The sequence below is a fragment of the Crocodylus porosus genome, unplaced genomic scaffold, assembly GCF_001723895.1.
Source record: "Crocodylus porosus isolate Cpor-Errol unplaced genomic scaffold, CroPor_comp1, whole genome shotgun sequence".
Lineage (NCBI taxonomy): Eukaryota > Metazoa > Chordata > Crocodylia > Crocodylidae > Crocodylus > Crocodylus porosus.
In genome coordinates this window covers 38692973-38714097 of record NW_017728949.1, presented here as the reverse complement: position 1 = coordinate 38714097, position 21125 = coordinate 38692973, and the positions used below count along the sequence as shown (strand labels likewise).

General features: G+C 40.4%; 1 protein-coding gene across 1 annotated transcript in view; it reads left to right on the top strand.

Annotated features, from left to right (window-relative positions):
• Nucleotides 1-21125, top strand: part of AGPS (alkylglycerone phosphate synthase) — a 129096-nt gene that overhangs the window by 93630 nt on the left and 14341 nt on the right. The window contains exons 17-19 of the mRNA XM_019554267.1: nucleotides 5060-5149; nucleotides 12599-12698; nucleotides 14482-14539. Of these exons, the coding sequence (XP_019409812.1) occupies nucleotides 5060-5149; nucleotides 12599-12698; nucleotides 14482-14539 (248 nt within the window). The remainder of the gene's footprint in view (nucleotides 1-5059; nucleotides 5150-12598; nucleotides 12699-14481; nucleotides 14540-21125) is intronic.

The window sequence follows — 21125 nt, the reverse complement described above, 5'->3', positions numbered from 1 at the left end:
TTGGCCCTCCTGACTGCCCCCCTACATCCTCGGGCGACTGTAACATAGTCCTTCTTGGTGATGACCCCATCTCTCCATTGGGTATATGCCTCCCTTTTAGCAAGGAGACATTCCCGGATGCTCTTAGTGAGCCATGGGGGTTTATGTGCCCTCCTGCTCCCTTTGACTTGTTTTTTCTAATGCTGTGCTTGGCTCAGCAAGGGGCAGAGCTGGGCACAAGATATTTTGGCAGGGACATGGGGAAACACTTTGGAGAGGAGCTTTCACACTCTTAAATTCACTTGGTAAAGCAACAACGCTTCAGAAAGAAGGCAAGGAAGAGGACTCTGTGCATTAGAAAAAGAAGAAATTGACAAGTTTGTATAGCCAAACAGACCAATCCAAATTCTGAAATCTCAGTTTTGAAAAAGCAGCTTCTCTGGCTAGAAAATTTGTACTGGTGGGGGAAAGATGTTTGCTGTTAAAAAGTTAATACTTTAGTCTAGTCGAGACCAACTAATTCAGGCCTCGTACTTCAGTTCTGTTCCATCTTCTGTTTAAGATGCACGCCTAGCCCGGAATGCAGAATTCCTCACTGTTGTGTGATCCCAGTGCACTTGGATATTCCACCAGTGGTGGGGAAAGTTGCAGTTTCTTATGCCTACCTTCAAAACATGAAATTTGAAAGAATGCATGTGTGCATGCGTATATGTGGAAAACTTGGTAGGGTTCCATTCACTTCATTAGCCAAAGAAGGTGGAAGGCCTGAGGAGAAATGTTTCTTCCCAAGCTGGAGCAGAGGAGTATAGTTGAAGAGATATAGTATTAATGCATTTCAGTACATCATCAAGACATTTATGCCCTGGTTATGTCTGAAGCTATTAAGTGATGAAGTAATTCTGGTTCTGTCGAGTACTCCACTGACGTAGCAGGGGACAAATATCCTAAGCTAGATAGGAATCTACCTTTTCTATTTGATTGCACAAAAAAGTTCCAGTTACTAAGATATGTAAATTCTTACTAATTTTGTATTGCAGTAAACATCCAGTTTTTTCTTTTTTTAAAACACAAGTATATATTTGCAGTGTACTTGCCTATCTTATCTTCCTATGTACAGTTTGTCACTAGTGTTAATTTTTCAGCAAAAATGTGCTTGATTTTTAGAGAGAGCTTTGACACAGCACTATGTGGAACTTTATACAGTTATTCTGATCACTCTTGCCATTTAAAGCAGAGGTAGAAAACCTTTTCTGGCTGCAGGCTGGAATGACTCACCCTAGGTTGGAGGCAGCTGAGTGCTAGAACACAGCAGCAGCTGGTGTTCATAGCCACAGCGGCACGGTGGGGGAGAGTACCTGCCAAAACCCCACATCTGTAAACTGGATCCAAAGTTTCCATGCACTGAATTTGGACATGAGACATAGGTTGCTGACTCCTGGTTTGAAGTAATCCAGTGCAGATCCTTACATTAAATGTACACTTCTATCCTGAAAAGGAAGTAGAGAAAATCTTCTTTTTCTAGATTCTTAAAGATCTCTTTCCACCATAGATCAGAGCAAGCACTATTGTATTGAGTCCATTCATACTAGTCTTTTATATCCCAAAAGAGGTGAATGAAGTGAGATATTCCTAACACTTCCCTGCTGAGGAAGAGAGATGTATGTTAATCCATGATTTTTGCATAGTAATGTTACATATGCACATTCTTCCTGAAATGACTGTTAATTCCAGACTGTTTAGCAAAGTTTCTCTGTTTGACAAATGTTCTAAATCAAGCCTTTAATTTGCCACTCCAAAAAATTGTGCTGTAAGAATGGACCATCGTGTTCGTGCCTTTGTGGTTCCATATCCAATTTACTTGGATTCGAAGTAAAATGTTTTCCAACTACCAGCTATGTACATATTCACTCACCTGGCAGTTTAAGGTTAGTTATTCCCTTTTCATGCATCATTAGAAAAATAACCCACATGATCAAATATTCTCAGCTTTAGTGCCCCTTCCTCCTAAGCTTCACTAAATTCTCAGTCACAACTGAAAAATCAAGGCCTAAGCACACTTACCACAGTTGAGATGTAGAATACTCTGTTTTCTCTGTGCATTTTTATTTTAAGATTCTGTTTAGTTGTACAGTAAACCATTTTTTTTCTATTTTGGTCCCATCTTAGTTAATAGTTGCTAGGAAATGAAAGGGAAATAACTAAGCCTTCTAGTAAATCCACATATGATTTTTTAGATTTTAGGGGTGTTTGAACATGTTTCAGTCATTGTGTTCTAAAAGGTGTGGGTTGCAAAGTGGCTTTAAATTTCACTTTTTACTTTTTAAGTACCATTTTAAACATCTGATAGGACTAGGATATGAAATGTTTAATTGCCAGTGTGAAGCACTCAGAGCCCAGATTTGGCCAGGTGCACTTCTAAGACACAATCCCAGGGTGTTGTCACCCTGCTGTCTGCTGCTTGACCACTGGGAACCAGCTTGAGATGTGCCAGGAACCAATTCCTTGGCCTGTGGCACCTCAACCTTAGCTGTCTCAACTGGGTCTTGCTAACTCTTAGCAGAAGAGGTTTTGCTAGCTACAAGAATCACACCCTTGTCTGTTCATTCACTCAAGATGATTCCCCCTTTCCTTGGACGAGGCTTGCCTGTCTGGTCAGATACTCTGAGATCATAGTTATCACTGACCATAACTGTATTATAACAAAAATATTTTTATTATGAAAGCTAGATCAGAAATAAGAAATTAGTATCCATGTGTTGAAAGAGACAGACAACAGAAAAGAAAAATAGTCTGATTTTACCCTGCATCTTAAACCCAAGAATGCAGCTTCACTTGGCTTACTAGTTGAGGACCTAAAGCAGAGTGTATTAAATATGGTCTAAGGGGACTGTGGATTATTATCCCAATACTGGCTTAGCTTTTGTAACCTTCTTGTCCCTATGGGTTAATTGTTTGTTTGCCTCTCCCAGAATTGCTCCTCACCCTCCTTTCCTCCCTCCCTCTCTCCCTTTCCCTGTCTTTTGTATTCAAATCACTATCCACTTGATCTACTTTAGTGGTTCCCAACCTTTTTTATGCTGTGGACCAGCACGGGAGTGGGACAGGGTGCACAGAGCTGGTTGCCTTTTTCCCAGGGCTGCCCTGCCATAACCCTGCACGTGACTGTCAGCAGCAGAAGCTGCTCGCCCAGGCAGGCAGACAGACAGGGGTCCAAGCAGTGTGCTCGTGTCGTGACCTGGCAGCGAGCCCTTCGGCCTGGTGGTTGGGAATTTCTGATCTACTTCTCTCTCCATTCACAGCATCTTGTGAAGTGATCCTGGGCCCATGAAAGCTTATGCTCATCTCTGATTTAGTTAGTCTGAGATGCAAATTTATCTTACCTTCTGTCTAACATAGTATTTGGTTATCATTAGCCCTACCCCATTTGATTCAGAGGATTAGGGGTTTTTGGGGGTTTTTTACATCTGATCTCAGATTGATCTAACATGTTTTGCTGATCAGTATTCAGAAAAATGCTTACTAGCTCTATATTTCCAGGTTGGCCTATGGAACCTGTAAATTCTCTCAAAGAATCTACCAATGACAGACTAGATTGTCTGGTAGAAAATATCATAGTAAAATGTCATATGGCTTTATACACACCACTTCACTTCATTTGAAAACCAGATGTTTCTTTTTTAAGTATGTGAGGTCTTCATCATACAGGAGGCAGAGTTTTGTTTTGTGCGTCTCCCCCTTCCCTTGGCATGGGTCTGCATTTAAACTTCTAGGGAATTTTTACACATGCAAGCGCCGCAGCACCAGATGCTTTGAAAAGTGCCCAGCGCTGTGAGACTTACAGTTGTATAAATGGTGAAATGAATGCCAGCACTGAGAAAATGGTGGTGGCACGCTTTCAAACTAAAGCACATTGGAGGTGCTTTAGTTCAAAAGCATACTGCTGCCATTTTCTGCAGTGCAGCACAGTTTGCCTCAGCTTGCATGCAGAGCGGATTCAATTAATCGATCAAATGGATCTCTGGTGCATCATGGGACAGAAAAGTATGTGTATATATGCCCCTAACTTCTAATTTTAAATGAAAATATGGATAAAGAGCATTCCATTAGTTCTATGTGGGAGAACTACTAACTGAAGAATTGGTCTCAAATTGATAAAAGTATTTAGACTTGTTTTTCACATTGATGCAACTGTTTCAGTTGTAAATAAAATAAAATTAAATATTTAAAATTGTTTTTATGGTATATAAAATAATCTGAGAGTCATTTTAATCAGAGTCTGTCTGGCAAACTAATGCACACCTTTACCAGTAGGAGGATTTTTTTTTTTACCTTTTCCTGCCATCATAACCAAAGATGCAGACTGCAGAATACAGATGCCTTTGGAGTCTTGTTATACTTGTCACTGTGAATTAGATTTTATAAACTACTGTGCCAAATACTTGAGGCTAAAATGGTGCACAAAAGAAAATGCTCACCAAATGCATACAGAAGTAAACACTATTAGATAGCTATACATTCTCTTTTGCAAATCTTTTATGCCCCCTGGAAAAAATGCAATAGAATTTCAAGAGTACAACATAAAAATTAAATTTGCCGTCCAATATATGTCTGGAAAGAGTAATAACACTGCTTATAGAGATTGGATTGGCATTATTTTTATTATACTTCTTATAGCAAGACAAAAATATAAACTGGTTATAAAAGTTTGTTGTTTTATTCTAGTTTTCTAAGAGAATTGGCAAGTTTTTCAGCAAGCTTTAAACTAGAGCCAGGGATTAGTTGGCAACCTGTGGTCTGTGGGCAAAACTGGTCACAGTACTGGGGCATCAGCAATCAAGTGGTGGGAGTTTTCTTGTACCATGCTGCAGCTGGGCAACACAGAAGTGGTGTGAGGAAGGAGATATGATAACTAAATCCTAGCACTGGGCCACCTCAGACCTGAGCTGGGCCATTCCAGCTCACCACCGGGAAACATTGCTGACCACAGAACTAAAGGAAAAAAATTTGCTTTAAAATATTTCTAGTTGCATTAGAAGACCTTTCTTATTTTTGTTTTCTGAAATTGTATTTTCTGTTACAGGGTTCTAGACCTCTGCAGGAATGTAAAGGAAAGAATAGTAAGAGAATGCAAAGAAAGAGGGGTCCAGTTTGCACCTCTTTCCACCTGCAGGTAAGGCACCTCAGTTCAAGCTTTCATAGTTTAAATTTTTCCTTCAAGCAGCTGAAGTACTTCTTCAGTACAAAAGAACAGTTAACTTGTTAGCTTACCCTCATGGGGCAGTATAAAGTTCAGCCACTAGTGATCTTGACCTTTCTAGCTAACTGCAAGTGTGAGCAGCAATAGAGACAATGAAAAGTAATCATTTCAAGAGACTATATTGGCACTTGATTGGATCTGATATTTATTTTCCATGTACTTAACAGGAAGCCAAGTGTTAAAAGATTGATTTTTTTTTTTTCTTTTTAAAGCTTCTTACCTCTCTAAAAGTCAGACCATTGATTTGACATGGAGACTGAGTCAAAAGCAGGTGAACATTTTTAAAAGGGTACTAGAACTTAAAGTGAACTTACATAGTATCTGTCAGAAAACAAACTTAAATTAACTATATTGTTCACAGGACATACATTTCTAAAATATTAAAGTTTAGAACTAGGAAATCATGAAAACAGGCTCTTTAAACCTGAGTAACACTTTTAAGGACAAATATTAACTAAAATTGTTAAATCCTTTGTTTCTTGTCTACTTGATACCACTTTTGTTAAAAAAATAAAAATTATATGCAAGTCCTGTAACTGTTTAAGTATTAACAGGATTTTAAAAACCAGTAATTACAAAAGGCAAAGAGGATAATCAAGGACAAGCTTTATTCTTTATGTTTACTGACAACAGTGGTCACCTCTGTCTCCCAATTTTATAAACCACATAGTTTTTATGTTTGCTAATGAAATCCTAAAAAGATGCAGAACATGTGGAGTTGTTTCATTGCGTCTTGCATGCCAGCTAGTCATATAAGCAGATTCCAACATCACCTACTTTCCAAGTGGGTGAAGGTAATACATCCCTTTTAGTACAAGGAAATATTTTCGCCTAACAAGAAAAGATCAATCTTTTGAAAACATTTTGTCACATTTTAAGAGCTTTAGCAATTAACTATCCAACTTTTTTCTATGCCTTTTTCCAAAAAAATTACCTTTTTCTTTACAAGTTCAAAAGAGGAGATAGGGATAAGATTTTTCTGGCCTATTTAGCTGGCTAAATTATAGCTATACGTAGGGTAAACATTTGGCAAGCAGTTTTTTATTATTGGAGAACTAGTAAATGAATTTTCTTGGAACAGGTATTTTACAGTTTAGTCAACTGTTAAACTTTCAGTGTAGCCCTATATAAGCAGATACTACTACAAATGACCTTTTCTTTATTTTTATTTTTTTGTGTGTGGATGGATAGCTAGGTAGATTGATCGATTGATCAATTAATAGCTGTAGATCTATATATATTTATATATCCTTTGTGGCCTACAAATTACATTTGTGCTTCAACGTTAAAGCTCTAATTTAAAAAATTAAGAAAAAATTCCCTGTTTTCCATGTAGCATAGGGTAGACCATGTCTTTATGATGAATTTTCACAAAACCGTTTTTACTCTAACATAAAATGACTCCCCCAATAATTCATAGATTCTACGGACCTCAGTGGACCATCTGGTCCTATTCCCTGCCCCTGGCAGGCACAAAAAGGGTCACCAAACCTGGGATCATGTGATCCCAGCCAGGTGCCTGTCCAGTCTCCCTAGATGCAGCACTTTGCACTTGTCTTCATTGAATTGCATCCTGTTGCTCTGTGCCCACTTCCCCAGCCTGTCGAGGTCAGCCTGGATATGGTTCCTCCTCTCCAGGGTGTTACCTTTACCCCATATTTTTGTGTCATCCACAAATTTGGACAGGGTGCTTCCCACCCCCTTGTCCAGATCACTGATGAAGATGTTGAACAGTACTGGCCCCAGAACTGAGCCCTGAGGGACTCCACTGCACACATCTTTCCAGGTTGACACTGACCCATCCACCACCACCTTCTGAGCGTGACCCCTGAGCCAGTTTGCTGCCCATTGTACTGTATAATCATCCAAGGCAAATCTCCTCAGTTTATTAATAAGGATGGTATGGGATACCGTGTCAAAGGCCTTCTTGAAGTCCAGATAGATAACATCCACCTCAACTCTTGCATCTAAACATCTGGTGGCCTTGTTGTAAAAAGAAATTAGGTTCGTCAGGCAGGACCTGCCTGCTATAAACTCAAGTTGGTTACCCTTCCACGTCACATTAGCCAGAGGGTTCCCACAGATGTGTTCCTTGATAATTTTTTCTATTATTTTCCCTGGGATAGAGGTAAAGCTCGCTGGTGTATAGTTCCTCATATCCTCCTTCCTCTCCTTCTTAAAGATTGGGACTACATTGGCCCTCTTCCAATTAGATTCTACACATGGAAAAATTATAAATGTGTTTATAATTTTCTAGATATAGAATCTAATTATTAGAAGTTTTCCTTGAATTTGTCCCTTGCCACCACTATAGCATGGAAAATTAAATCTGGAGAGTTAGGTAGCTCCCTTGCCTTCTGCCCCTCTGCCCACCCAGATTCTTTCCCCTGTAGCCCCACTTCCTTACTGTCAGACCCTGTTCTCCCTGAGCACATAGAAGTAAGAAGCAAATTTGAAACACTGACCTAGAAATGAATGTACCTTTAGTAACTTGCATATAAAGAAATTACTTCAGATACCAATAGACTTAATTCATCCAGATTTGATGAAGTTTACCTCTTTGAAACTGCTACAAGTTTTAGCATAAGACTCCATAAATAAACATTTAAGCAGTACATCTGTACCTACTTGCATGTGGCATGATCTATTCTTAACAGTAGTCCAAAGCCGAAAGGCTCATGATTTACAATATAGTTCATTGGGCTGGGCCCTAGCAGAAATAGCAGAATTTCAAGCCATGCTGACCCCACAGCTCAGCACTGCTGAACCTGGAATTTTCTAAGAAAATGAAACCATGTAGAACAGAGGTGGGCAAAATATGACCTGAAGGCCAAATCTGGCCCGCCAGGCCATTCTGTCTGGCCCCCCAATTGTTTAGAAAATTAATATTTATCTGCTCCTGGCTGCGTGTCAAAGATGACCAGAAGCCAGGGGCAGTAGGACCCAGCAGCAAGGCCCCTCCAGCCTCCCTCAATTTCCCCCCCCACCCAGCCAGAAGACTGGGACCCTGGAGCTATTCCTGCCTCCCTCTGTCAGAGAGGAAAACTCAAATAAGAGTGGGAGGGAGGCAGGTGAGGACTGTAGGCAATTACTCCAGTCCTCAGGGCTGGGCTGGCTTCTGCTGAGTCCTGCAGTCACAGCCATGCAGCCAGGAACCATGGGGTGCCAGAGCGGCTGGCACTGAGCAGGGAAGTGGTGAAAGCAGCCATGGGTTGGGGGGGAGTGGCAGCGAGCTGGCGCACAAAGCGCAGCAACAACTGGATAGGAGGGGATGGGAGTTGCACTGGTGGGGCCCAGAGCAGGGTGGCAGGAGCACAGAGTCCAGACTGGCAGGGGCTCCGTGGAGCTGGGCTAGGCTGCACCAGCAGGGAAAGGAGGAAGCCAGTTTAGCTCCGTAGAGCCCCTGCCAGCCCAGGTCCCGCAGTCCTGCCACCCCACTTTGGGCCACACTGGCACTGGCCCCAGTCCACTGGCGGAAGCCCTACGCTCCTACCCAGCACCCGTGCAGTGAGGGAAGGGGAGAGAGACAGAGAGCAATGAGGGAGGGACTCTAGAGTGTGTGTGTGTGTTCATAGGGTGAGTCCCACATGCATACCACACCATACATGCACCCACACCCCCTTGCACACTCCAGCCACCTTCTTCCTCATACCCCATACATCCACACGCACATACCCCATGCTCCTTCTGCCCCTGCATACACCCACACACTCCCCCACACCAGCCCCCCGATAAACCTATACCAACCTCCCCATGCCCTCCACCCCCCCCCCCACACAATATACAAGAGTAATTCTTCATTTTAAGCTATTGTGGAATCACCCCTATATACACTACACAAACTCATGTAAATCGGGATAAAAATATTTTTGAAATCAAATTAATGAATGTTGTAGATGTTTGATTTTTAGAATATAATTTGGTATTTTTTTTCTGGTTCCAAGATGGCAAAACCCCTTGCTGAAAGGAGTACTCACAGGGGCAAAGGGAGGTACTTCTGGTGGCAAAGTTTAGAGGTTAGGGGGTGGAACTTCCAGTCACAAGATGGCAACCAAGGGGTGGGGCACATGTCAAGGGGTGGGGCTACCCATGCGGCCCTTGACAGCTTGCCAGAACTCAGTAAGCAGACCTCCAGCCAAAATAATTGCCTGCCCCGATGTAGAAAAAGGAGAATTTGCATTACCCCTGTGCTCTCCACTGTTTCTGATCACTGATTTAATGCATCTCACTTGTAAAAAGTAATAAAAACCAATGATTGTATTACATATTCTGGCAACATGTTAAATAATTTTAACGTGTTCTCAGTGGTAAAAACCCCTGTGTATCTGGTGCTGTACTAATCAACACCAGACATACAGTTCTGTTCCTATTCAGTATATTAAGGCATTTGTAGATGACGGGGGGGGGCAGCGGTTAATTCTCCCTAAATTCAAGTGGTGTTTTTTTTTAAAATGCCACTTCAGTTTAGGGTGAAGTAAACCCCCATATCGTGTACACCCATGTTGGAGCCCAATTCTCCCTGCCACTGGAGAGGCAAGTAAGGGGAAAGTGAACAGGTGGTTGGCAGAAGAGTCCCTGAGCTACAGGGGAGGGCTGGTGCTTCCCTCCATGGCAGCAATGGGCCACCATCTCTCCCCAGGCAGCACCTGCCTGCAGACACCCAGCTCTGGCAGTCCCAGGGGGGACTGCAGCTGCAGAGGGAAGCACCAGGCCCCACGCAGCTCAGGCAGGCAGGCTCTGGGAGGGAAAATAAACATATAAGGCTCACTGCCTTTTTATTTCTCCTTCTGTGGAGCCTGCCTGCACGGGCTGCTGCTGGATTGCCTGCACGGACTGCCAGCACAGTTACTGAGCTGCACAGAGCCCGGTGCTTCCCTCTACAACTGTAGGGTAGGAAACTAAAACTTCTTGGAGGTGTTTTACTGTGCAGCGCCCCAAAGTCACTTGCTGTGTCCTAAAGTCCTTTAAGGTGCATTACGCCACCAAATAAGCTACAGCAGCTGGAATTAATGAGCAATATGCTGTCGAATGTACAAACAGCAATGCCATTAAAGCAGTGCAAAAGGCATTTAACCGGCTTTAAACCTGCTAAAAAGTGTTGTCTACAAACAGCCTTAGAAATTCTTAAACATTATTTTTTGTTATGCTCAAATCTTCCAGGGTTCCACTGCTGTTAAGCTCTTGTCAGCACTCTTATTCAGTTTTTGACTACTTGTTTAAAACTTAATATTCAAGGTGATGTGGAACCTAAAGGAGGCTCCAGCACTGTGCATAATTCAATTCTCATTTGTACCCAGTCTAACACTGCTAACTATTTCTCTCTAGTTAGTCTAATCAAGCATTCCTTCAGGCTGCTTTTGTTATTACATTTACCTTTCCAATGCTATTCTTTATGAATAGTCTTTTTCTACTTCTATACTGTTCAGTGTCTTTTCATTCATACCTCTTATTAATATGCTTCTTTCACAGTTTCTCAACAGTAATCTATCAGAGTAATTTAGTTGCATCTTTGTACGACTTAGAGAATGTTCGTTCCCTGCCATTACTTTGGAAAATACAGTTTAGATTGTCCTCATTAGGGCTGAGGCCATGACAGTTTGTCCAATATAACATGTCTACAATTGTAGCTTGATTAGTAAGATGCTTGTTTTGGACTAGACCTTTTGTTACATGTTGTGGTTTTTGAGGTATTCTGTGTTTGTCTTGTTTTAGTGTAAGTTACTGAAATTATATGCAACTTAAGCATTTGCTTAGTTTAAGGATGTCAGGTCTGGCATTTGGAGCCATATCATCTGGCTTGCTATGCCACCTGTGAGTCTTAAACTGGACCCACAGGCCTCTTGTGACATGTGCCAGACTGGCCCTGTGCTCCAGGTGGCTCCCAGCACACAGCTGTTTTGGGGCACTCCCAGCTCCTGCATTGGACCAACCCTGTGCTCTGATCTAGTGCATGGGGCTTATGTGTAGGCCCAATCTGACCCCCCACTTTTCATCCAAGACAGCTGGGCCTGATGCATTTGATGTACCTGGCTTAGTTAATAATCCTTTGCTTTCCATTAAAGAGGTCTGTGATCCTTAGGACACTTGTCTCTAAAGTATGTAGTGGTTGAATACTGTGAGTGAAGGGTGCACAGCGTAAACTACATCTTTGTCTTTTTTTTTCTTGACTAATCTTTAAAAAGACTGTGATACTTCACTGATATCTTTTGGTTTTATTTGTAGAGAGCATCCATTCTAGATCTTGTTAATGTATCCTTTTTCTGCCTAGCAGTGTGCTATTTTCTGTTTTAATACTAAGGTAACCAGACTCACTTTTACTTGCTATCTGATATTTGCCTGTAATAAAAAAAAAAAACAAAAACAAAAACAAAAGAAACTAAAATGCAGTTAAATGTTTTAGGGGCTAACATCTCTTTGTGAAAAGAAGAAAGTTCATGTGTTCTGGGTAGAAATTTTGGGTTAGTAGCACACTTCTAATCACAAAGTAAACAGATTATGAAAAGCTGTTAAGTCTCATCTGAAACAGTTGTATATTTGCATACTACACTTAATCATTCTTTTTAAAGATGACTTTAAGCTGGATGCCTGTCGTTAGCGTGTTTTTAGGGTGCTTACGGTTTTGTCATGTTCTGTTAGGTTTGCAAGATTTGTGGATGCTATTTTTGAAATCTAATATATTAAGTACATGCTATCACCAGTCATTACCTAAAGAACCCCTCTTTTGTTATCTAAGAACTGCTGCAAGTATTGTGAAAATGCTGGAATTAATCTTTTAAAGCAGTGATTCTCAGCTGGGGTGCCACAAGACCCTTTGAAGGGTTCCATGAGTTGTGAGGCGATAGATAAATGCAGGCTCAGGCTTATCCCTACCTGGCTGCTCCCTCACACCCACTTCCCAGCCCCTCTGCAAGAAGGTAAGCACTGTAATAACTAAATTTGTGTTTGAAATGGAGCACTGCTCAATTGACAGAAGTTAAGAGGAGTGTCTTCAGTCTAAAAAGATGGGGAGAACTGCTGCTTTAAAGTCTTTATTTTTTCCCCTCAATAGAAAATATTGTGGCATGGCATTTAACAGGATTATTGAATGTGTGATTAGAAACAGTGGTTAAAAAACTGCATTCTGGAAACCTTTCTTCCCATTTGTCTCTTCTATCAGCCATTTGTCAGTAGTAGTTACAGGTCATCCAGTGTCTTTTATATAATAAAAATGTAAAAATCTCCAGCCAATAAGATGGTTCAGTAATGAATGTAGGAACTAGTGAGATCCTGAGTAACTCTGTAAATTATGTAGTGTGAACTACTGGATGCTTATTTGATACAACCTTTTACTTTACAGGTACTAACACCCTTCTTTTTTAACAGGGTGACACAAACTTATGATGCAGGAGCATGTGTCTATTTCTATTTTGCCTTTAACTACAGAGGAATCAGTGAGCCTCTTCATGTCTATGAACAAGTTGAGGTAATGGATATATGGATATAGCTTGTTATCTTAGTGCCTTTTATTCATAACATACTTGTGTGGTACATTGACTCTAGTAACAGTATTCTGAGTAGCGAACACAAGAACTCTACAAGCTTGTTCTTGCTTAGAACTTTACCAAAATACCCATTTTGTAATATGTTATATTTTGTCACATACAGCATGCCCCTGAATGTAATGGTCACCTTGATTTTGAAAGGCAGAATGAAGAAAATATTTCTTCCAGAGTTACGGCTGCATAGAGCAAGAACAGAGCCTAATCTTCAGCACACTCATCCTTCCTTTTTTGCTTAAGTAAAGCTCAAGTTCTAGCTGCTGCTGAAAACTGGTCTCTGTGGGTGGAGCTATGATTCTGAACAGAGTTAGACTATAAAATAGAAGGGATAAGACCTGTCAAACAGCAAAATTGCCCTTAAAAGGGTGGATTAGTGGAACATACAGATCATTAAAAAGGAAATGATTGTTAACACCTGTGGAGTGAACAATGAGTCATTAAGTCAGTGAACTTGTTCAGCTGCTGTACTGTGGAGCAGGAATCCAAGCAGCATGCTTCTATGCCAGGCAGAAACTGAGCTTCCATGCTTAATACATGGAGCCTGATTTTGAGAGGCTGATTTTAAGGGAAAAAGTATGTGCTGTATGTGAGAATGTATTAAAGACACTAATTCTAAAATAGCTATTTCTCTTTGGTCCCCCATGTGGACACACTTGAAAAGACACTCTCTTGTTCTTAAGTAATGTATTTACCCATATCTAAGATGAGGTCATGTTAAATGGGGGGATAGGAAGCTGTTCTGATTCTGGGCCCGACTTAGGTTTGCAGCTGCAGTGTCCCCTCTCCCCCTCTCGCACACACCTCTCCCACCCTTGCTGCTTACTCTTCCTCCAAGAGACTCTAGCCTCAGTCTAACCTTGGGACCATAGAATGTGCCTACTTCAGTCCCTAGAAGTGGTGGCAGTGTGGCAAGCCCAACTCTAAGGTCTGGCTGGAGCTGTCATGTCGCCGCTGCTGCTGCTGCTGCTGCTGTTGGCCAGGCTGGGAGAAATTGAAGATGACCCTCCAATAATTAATTTCTACAACTGTAAAATTATAATAAATTTAAATTTTCTATTTATAGAGTCTAATTATTGTGGGGCTGCCTTAAATTCAGGGTCATCTTGGATCAGGTATATATAGTAAGCATCTACATGCGGCTTATGTAGAAATAATTTCTGATTGTTGTTTTGAAAAATCCACTTACAGATAAGCCTTAAACCACTTGGCAAAAGGTGTATGCTGCTCAAATGAGGCCAGGCATAATAACTAAAAAGGTTACTTGAGTTAGCGTGTGTAACTGCCTAAAGAAATGAAGAACTGTCAAGAGTAACTCCATTCCCATTTTTGGGAAACTTGATTATTGCTCACTGAATGTTCAGAAAGGTGCCCAAATATCCATAATGAAAGGTAGACGAGAAACAGTTTTTCTGTCCTGTAAACATTTTCAGTATTTTTGAAAAGTTTCCCATTCTCCATCAGGGTGAAACCAAACGATGCAGAAAATACTCTTTTCTGTTGAAACTGCCTCACTTTGTATGAATAATTATACCCTGAAGTAGAGTCTTGAACCTCAGTTTCTTCCATTTCAGGTGATTGCTCTAACCATGGTGATGTTCTATAATAGTATCAATGTCCTATGTTAACGAAAGTATTTTTATTATAACTTTATTCTATTCTACTATACTATATTGTGTTTACTGAATGTTTTAATCTTCCACAATTTAGACAGCTGCTAGAGAGGAAATTCTTGCCAATGGAGGAAGCTTGTCACATCACCATGGAGGTATTGTTTCTAGCTCTGAATTTTTAAGTAGCTTATGATGTTAGAAACTTAAAGGATTTTGTGTTGCTTAATGAAACTTGAAAAATTATCTAAGGATGTAGTTTGAAATTACTCCTATAATCCTGCTGACATCTTTGCTGACAGTCCTCTATACCATTGCCAGTTTTCTCAGGTAAATCCAGTTAGGCCTGGATGATTTGGTGTCGGACCAAATTGATAAAAATGTTGTGTGCCCATGCAATATGCTTTTGGGCACCTGGTTCCAGAACACTGTATAAAAGTATGACATGCAAATTTGGTTAATCAGTTTATCTTGAATGGTTTATTTTAATTAGGCAGACAAAACTCTTGGGGTAGAGAGAGTATCTTTTATCAGCATGGTTACCTCACAGTGTCAGGTGGCAGGCAGTGGGTCAGGAGTGAGGAGCACTGGGTCAGGACTGGCAGTCGATGTTTAAAAATGTGTCCTGATACAAAAAAGGTTGAGAGAGATTTTATTAGACAAACTAAAGAGCAAAAAAATTTCTTTCTTTGCAAGCTTTCAGGCCCAACCTTGTTCAGACAAAGAAGAATTCAAAGATTATAAAAATGTAAGCAGACAAAGGCTTTTTTATTTTAATTTATTTTATTTCAATTATCTTTATTTTAATTAAGTACTAGAAGTGAGCATGCTAGAAGAGAGGGACAGGCTACAACTAGATCTGGACGGGTTACAGGGGTGGGCAGATAAGAACAGGATGGGTTTCAATACTGACAAGTGCAAGGTACTGCACCTGGCGAGGAAGAACCAGCAGCATACCTACAGGCTGGGGACTCCCTTCTTGTCAGCACAGAGGCAGAAAAGGATCTTGGAGTCGCTGTGGATTCCAAGATGAACATAGGCTGCCAATGTGGGGAGGTCAGGAAGGCTTAACCGCACCTTGTCATGCATCCATAGATGCATCATGAGCAGGTCCATGAGGTGGACCTCCCCCTCTGTGTGACACTGGTCAGGCCGCAGCTGGAGTACTGTGTCCAGTTCTGGGTGCTGCACTTCATAAGGGATGTGGATAGCATTGAAAGGATCCAGAGGAGGGCTACTCACATGATTAGGGGGCAGCAAGGCAGGCCCTACGAGGGGAGGCTGTGGGACCTGAACCTGTTCAGCCTCCACAAGAGAAGGCTGAGAGGGGATCTGGTGGCCGCCTATAAACTTGCCAAGGGAGACCAGCAGGCAGTGGGAGAGTCCCTGTTACCCCGAGCGCTACCGTGAGTAACAAGGAACAACGGCCTTAAGCTGACTGAGAGTAGATTCAGGCTAGATATCAGGAGGCACTACTTCACAATCAGGGCGGCTAGGATCTGGAACCAACTTCTAAGGGAAGTGGTGTTCGCTCCTACCCTGGGAGTCTTCAAAAGGAGGCTAGACAGTCACCTAGCTGGGGTCGTTTGACCCCTGCATCCTTTCCTGCCCATGGCAGGGGATCAGACTTTATGATCTGCTTAGGTCCCTTCTGACCCTGCCTACTGTGAAACTATGAAAGAATTGTGTTTTAGGTAAACAAACACCAAAACGAGCTAATAAGATCATGATTCAGTAACAGAATATCTTGAAAAGTAAAGCTAGTACAAAAGCTTTTCCTTCTTGACAAGATGAATGTAGCTGAGTCATAAATGCCACTAGCATATTTGTTAATGGTGGTAGAAGATTTTGTGTGTAGAGTAGTTCTGGTTATAGTGTAATAAATATTTTCCTTGGGTATGTGTAAGGAAGCACAGATTTTGTTGTGGGTTGAATTTGTGGTTTTTCTGAAGACAGCCAGGTCTTAAAAACTGACTAAGGTGCCACCCTGCCTTGCTTTCTGCCTAATATGTTTTTTGTAAAAGAGTGATTTTTTTCTTGTTTAGCAGTACCTTGTTTTCAAGCATGTTCATGATTTAAAAAATTTTGTATGAAAAATCTGGTTGTCTGTCTTTTTTTTTGTCAGGTTTAGAGTTCCACTTACAGGTGGGGTTGGGTGCCCCCTATTAAAGTTGTTTAGTATTTCCTGTTCGAAGTCTTCTGTTTTCAATTATTTTATAACTATGCCAGATTTTTATCTGTTCAAGCTGAAATTTTCCATGATGAGTGTCTGCCTCAGGCTGAAACTCAGGAAAACGTCTGCCAAGATGGTTTTGCTGCTTCTGAGAACACGGGGAAGGGATTATTTTTTTTGCTCTTAAGTACCTCCCATGATTTAAAGCTGGAACTCAAAATTTGGGAAGGGAGAGGCTGCTTTGGTCAAGGGATATGCCTTTTTTACTATCCCCATGAAAATACACAACCAAGTTACAAGCCTTTGACAAACTGCAGTTCATGCATGCTTAGACTTCAGCTGCTAAAGTCTTCTAAGATTGTCTTCACTTAAGTAAGCTCCAGCCACTCCTAAATCTTACATGTGACCTGCTCATTTGTATATACTTTATTTCTGCCAAGTGATTGCATGCTTCAGCACAGCACTTCAGGTCAGGGAGAGATTTTCATTGTAATGACTGTTCCTACGTGCTTTGGGCCAGGGTAGAACAGGTCACAGGAACTGAGAAGAACTGTCCCTCATCTGTTCTCAAGGCATCTACATAACAAGGAGGAGGGGACAGTGTTTAAATGCAGAGGGGGAAAGCGCATACCAGGATAAGTCAGGAGGGAAGAGAGAACTGGGAGCTAGCAAAAGAAATGTATAATAAAAAGGAACCGGCTGAATAAAGGTAGACAAGGTTCTTTGGGTGATCCTTTATTAGACCAACTTAAATAGTTGCAAAAACTGTTTTTGTTTGAAAAAAAATAGTTGAAAAAAGAGGTTTTAGTTGGTCTAATAAAAGATATCAGATTCACCTAAAGAACCTTGTCTGCTTATGTCCTTAGACCAACATGGCTACAACCTATACTCCTGGCTGAATAAAGAAACCCAGACTAAAACTACTGGGCAGAGGGGAAAAGAGCTGGGATGTGTCTTAGGAAGGAACTGCCTGGACAAAGCGTCTAAAGAGCAACCACAGAGGTGTGAGACTTCCACTGACTCTTCATTCCATTTCAAGAAGGGGAAAGACATACTACATGAGAAGCTGGGCAGTGATGGGTATGAGGAAAGATATTAGAGTTGGATAATGAGGCTAGAGGCAAGGAGGCTAAACTGAGATGAGCAACTTCAGCTGAAGTTAATGGGAAATGTATGTAGCATTATACAGTACTTATGTTTAAAATATTCTAAAAGATGGAGACCTAAGTGTCAAATTAGATGTTCACAGTTGCCACTGGACATTAGCAGTTGCTTTTGTCTTTAATATCTCTGTGCTTCAGCTCCATCTATAGAGACACAACCACCCCAATTCAAAGAAGTGCTGTGAACATAAAATGTGAAGCATTCCATACTACAGTGAGTATGATAGAAAGGTCCATGGAGAAATTTTTATAATTCTGTCTTCAGACAGAGGTTTAGATGATGTGTACCAAGTCATCAGGCCACGCACGGAATAATGAGCGTAAACCAAAAAAATTAAACAGCTGCTCACTTATGTGGACTGTTCATATTTTACTGGAGGAGGTAGAGATCCTATGGAAAATATTGGTTAAAATAAGCACAGAAGAGAGAAATTAAGATTATACAGGAAGCCTTTAATTTTTACATTTTCAGACTCTTGAGCGCTTGACTTTTTTTTTAACCTTAAGCTCTTTCAGCATCATGCCTTAAGTCATTTAAACTATGGCAAGGAGAAAAAAAATTATTTCAGTAAATTTTACAAATGAGCCATCTTCATTTTATTAGATATATAATTATTGATTTTTCTGTAAATACTTATGTACATTGATTTGAATATGTATTGTCTCACTCAAAACACTGATTTTTGACACTTTATCCTGAATGGGAAAATGAGGGATACTTGACAAACATACTTTTTTTGAGCTGTTAGTGTCTCTGAATGTTTTGAAGCAAAGATCCATCATATATCTTTGTAACCTCAAATCTTTCACACATATGAAGTAAATGTCTAGTGTGATAGGTCTGTATGCATGCTTTAAATTTCAAGGTCTCAGAGGAGAACTCCAGTTTTAAATTTTTTTTAGTTCTTGATTTGTGTATTTAGAATTTGAAATTTGTATAATTTTTAAATGTGATCTTTCCTTTCCTCTTCTGGAAATTGTCCAAGAGACTGCAAGCTGACTGAGTAAGGAAAATAAAGTGACTAATGTTTAACTATTAATTCTTGAACCTATGTTGGCTCTACATGAAGCCCATAAGATGTAAGTTTGAGAGAGGCAAAGGTGATGTCATATAGGTATTTTTCCTGGTCTTGAAGAGCCACAAAGTTTCAGGGATACATCCAGGTCTGTTTTCATTTGTGCTCCACTGTCCACTCTTCCAGCAGTCTGATACTGTTGGGAGGTAAACAGTGGAGGTATGGATGGCAGAGCTGTTACAACATGAAAGAACCAAAATGTAAAGGAGGAAAAATCCCCAGTGTTTTTATAGCTGTGGATAAAGGATACTTCAAGCCATTTCATTTGTTTTAATCATAATTGTATGGATTTGCATGGCATCATTATTACCTTTTTCTCTGTGTGGGTATTGTAATTGCATTTCTATGACCTTATACTTGTGGATCTCTTTAACTGTAACAGTGACTACATTTCTGTGTTTTTAACTTTTGGGTTTGGCTAAATTACAGCATCCCTATAATTTTTTTACTCTTAATTTACTGATTAATAGCCTCAACTTCAATTGATTTTGAAGTGTTGTTTTATTTCCATGGGCTGTGTAAGTGTAAAATATGCATGCTATAATTTTTTGAGGTCCATAGTTCATGTTGAAAATGAATTTCATGGTATTGTTTTTATTTACTGACCTTCAGGTCTTGTGGAGACATTCTCAGCACTGCTTTTGAGTTCTTGTGTGGGGAAAGGGAGAATATTGATGCAATTTCTCTTAGTGTTTGTCCTGTAATTGTGATTAATAACACTTGCTTTCACTATCTGGAAACAGACAGGCTGGTTTGTCTGCCTACAATCATGCTGTGATGAATGGAGCTATTTTAACTCTGGTTTTGTGTATCAAAGAAAACAGATGTAGTCTGGGACTTGAGGCTATAGGAAATATCAAGCCTGCTTAACTCAATCTTATCATACTTGTAAGGGAAGAACTGGTCAGTTTATGCAGCAAAGTTTGCACTAGAAATCTGTATAATTATAAAACTATAATTTGTACATTTACAGGTATGTTGATTTGTAAAAGGGCCCAAGCTATTGAGGTCACCAGATGAATTGAAAACTAATAAAACCTTAGTAAACGCTTAAAAGTAATGTTACAAATAATTCGAGTTTAAATGGATGCTAAGACCCTTCTTCCCCAATTAGTATATAATTAAACCATTTAAAATTCAGCTCTTGAAATGTTACTGAAAATGTGCCTAGCTACAGTGGAAGAAATGCCTTCATTTGATACATGAAACTTTTGTAGAAACAAAACCGACAGTTCAGACCTCAAGTGTTGCAGTGAGTCGTCATTGCAAAAGGTACCGTGGTTTTTTTTTATTGCATACTCCGGGATCTAGCCTGCAGTATTGAACAGGAAGAGTCATTCCCAAAAGAGAGGAAACATACAAGTAACATCTAAACATTGGCCGCCTTCTAACATTGATATACCTACTGTAAAATATGACACAGTATTAAAATCACAGATTTTTTTCCTCATTCTGTCATCTACATTTCATCCCAGAGGCTTGCTTTAGTGTTTGCCATCTTTTCTAAATGTTGTAAAACTTCACAGGGCTCTTTTTTTGCTTTTTGGAATAGAAAACTGTCTGATATGATGAATCGATTCTGTTTGTAATTTAAAATCAGTTTTCAGTGGTATATGGCTACTAAGAGAACTTTTTCGTGACTCCTGAATTCTACTGGTAAAGTTTATATCCATTTTAGTAACCAACAATAAACTTGCAAAAAAAATAATTTTGAACTTCATACTTTAATTTTAAAATGACATGTTTACTAGTAACATTTGGGTTTAAACATCTGGAGATGTCAGAAGTGACTTTGTTATTACAGTTGTGTGCATCTGGTTCATAAATCTAGCAGGAATTTTAGTCTAAGCTGGTGTTGCTACAAAATTGCAGTCTAAGTTATCACTGTTTAGGTCATTTTTGCTTTGTGGGAAGGTTAGGCATCCTCATTGATTTCATAGAAAAGTAAAGCTGAAAGGGACCTAAAAAGATCACTTCCAGCTGGGGGTTGAGCCTGACCTTGGTGGTGTAAGCACCCTGCTCTAACCAACTGAACTAAAGAGCCACTAATATCCTCTAAAGCAGCAGGGATTGGCCACTGCAAGGAGAACGTAGTTGGACTTTTGATGGGCCCAGTGCTTTAATTCAGATACCTGTTGTTTACTGGAAAATTCCATAGATTTCATAGACATTAGGACTGGAAGGAACCTCGGAAGATCAAGTCCAGCCCCCCGCCAAAGGGCAGGAAGTCAGCTGGGGTCATAGGATCCCAGCAACATAAGCATCCAATTTACTCTTGAAGGTGTTCAATGTAGGTGCTTGAACCACCTCCGATGGCAGGCTGTTCCAGACC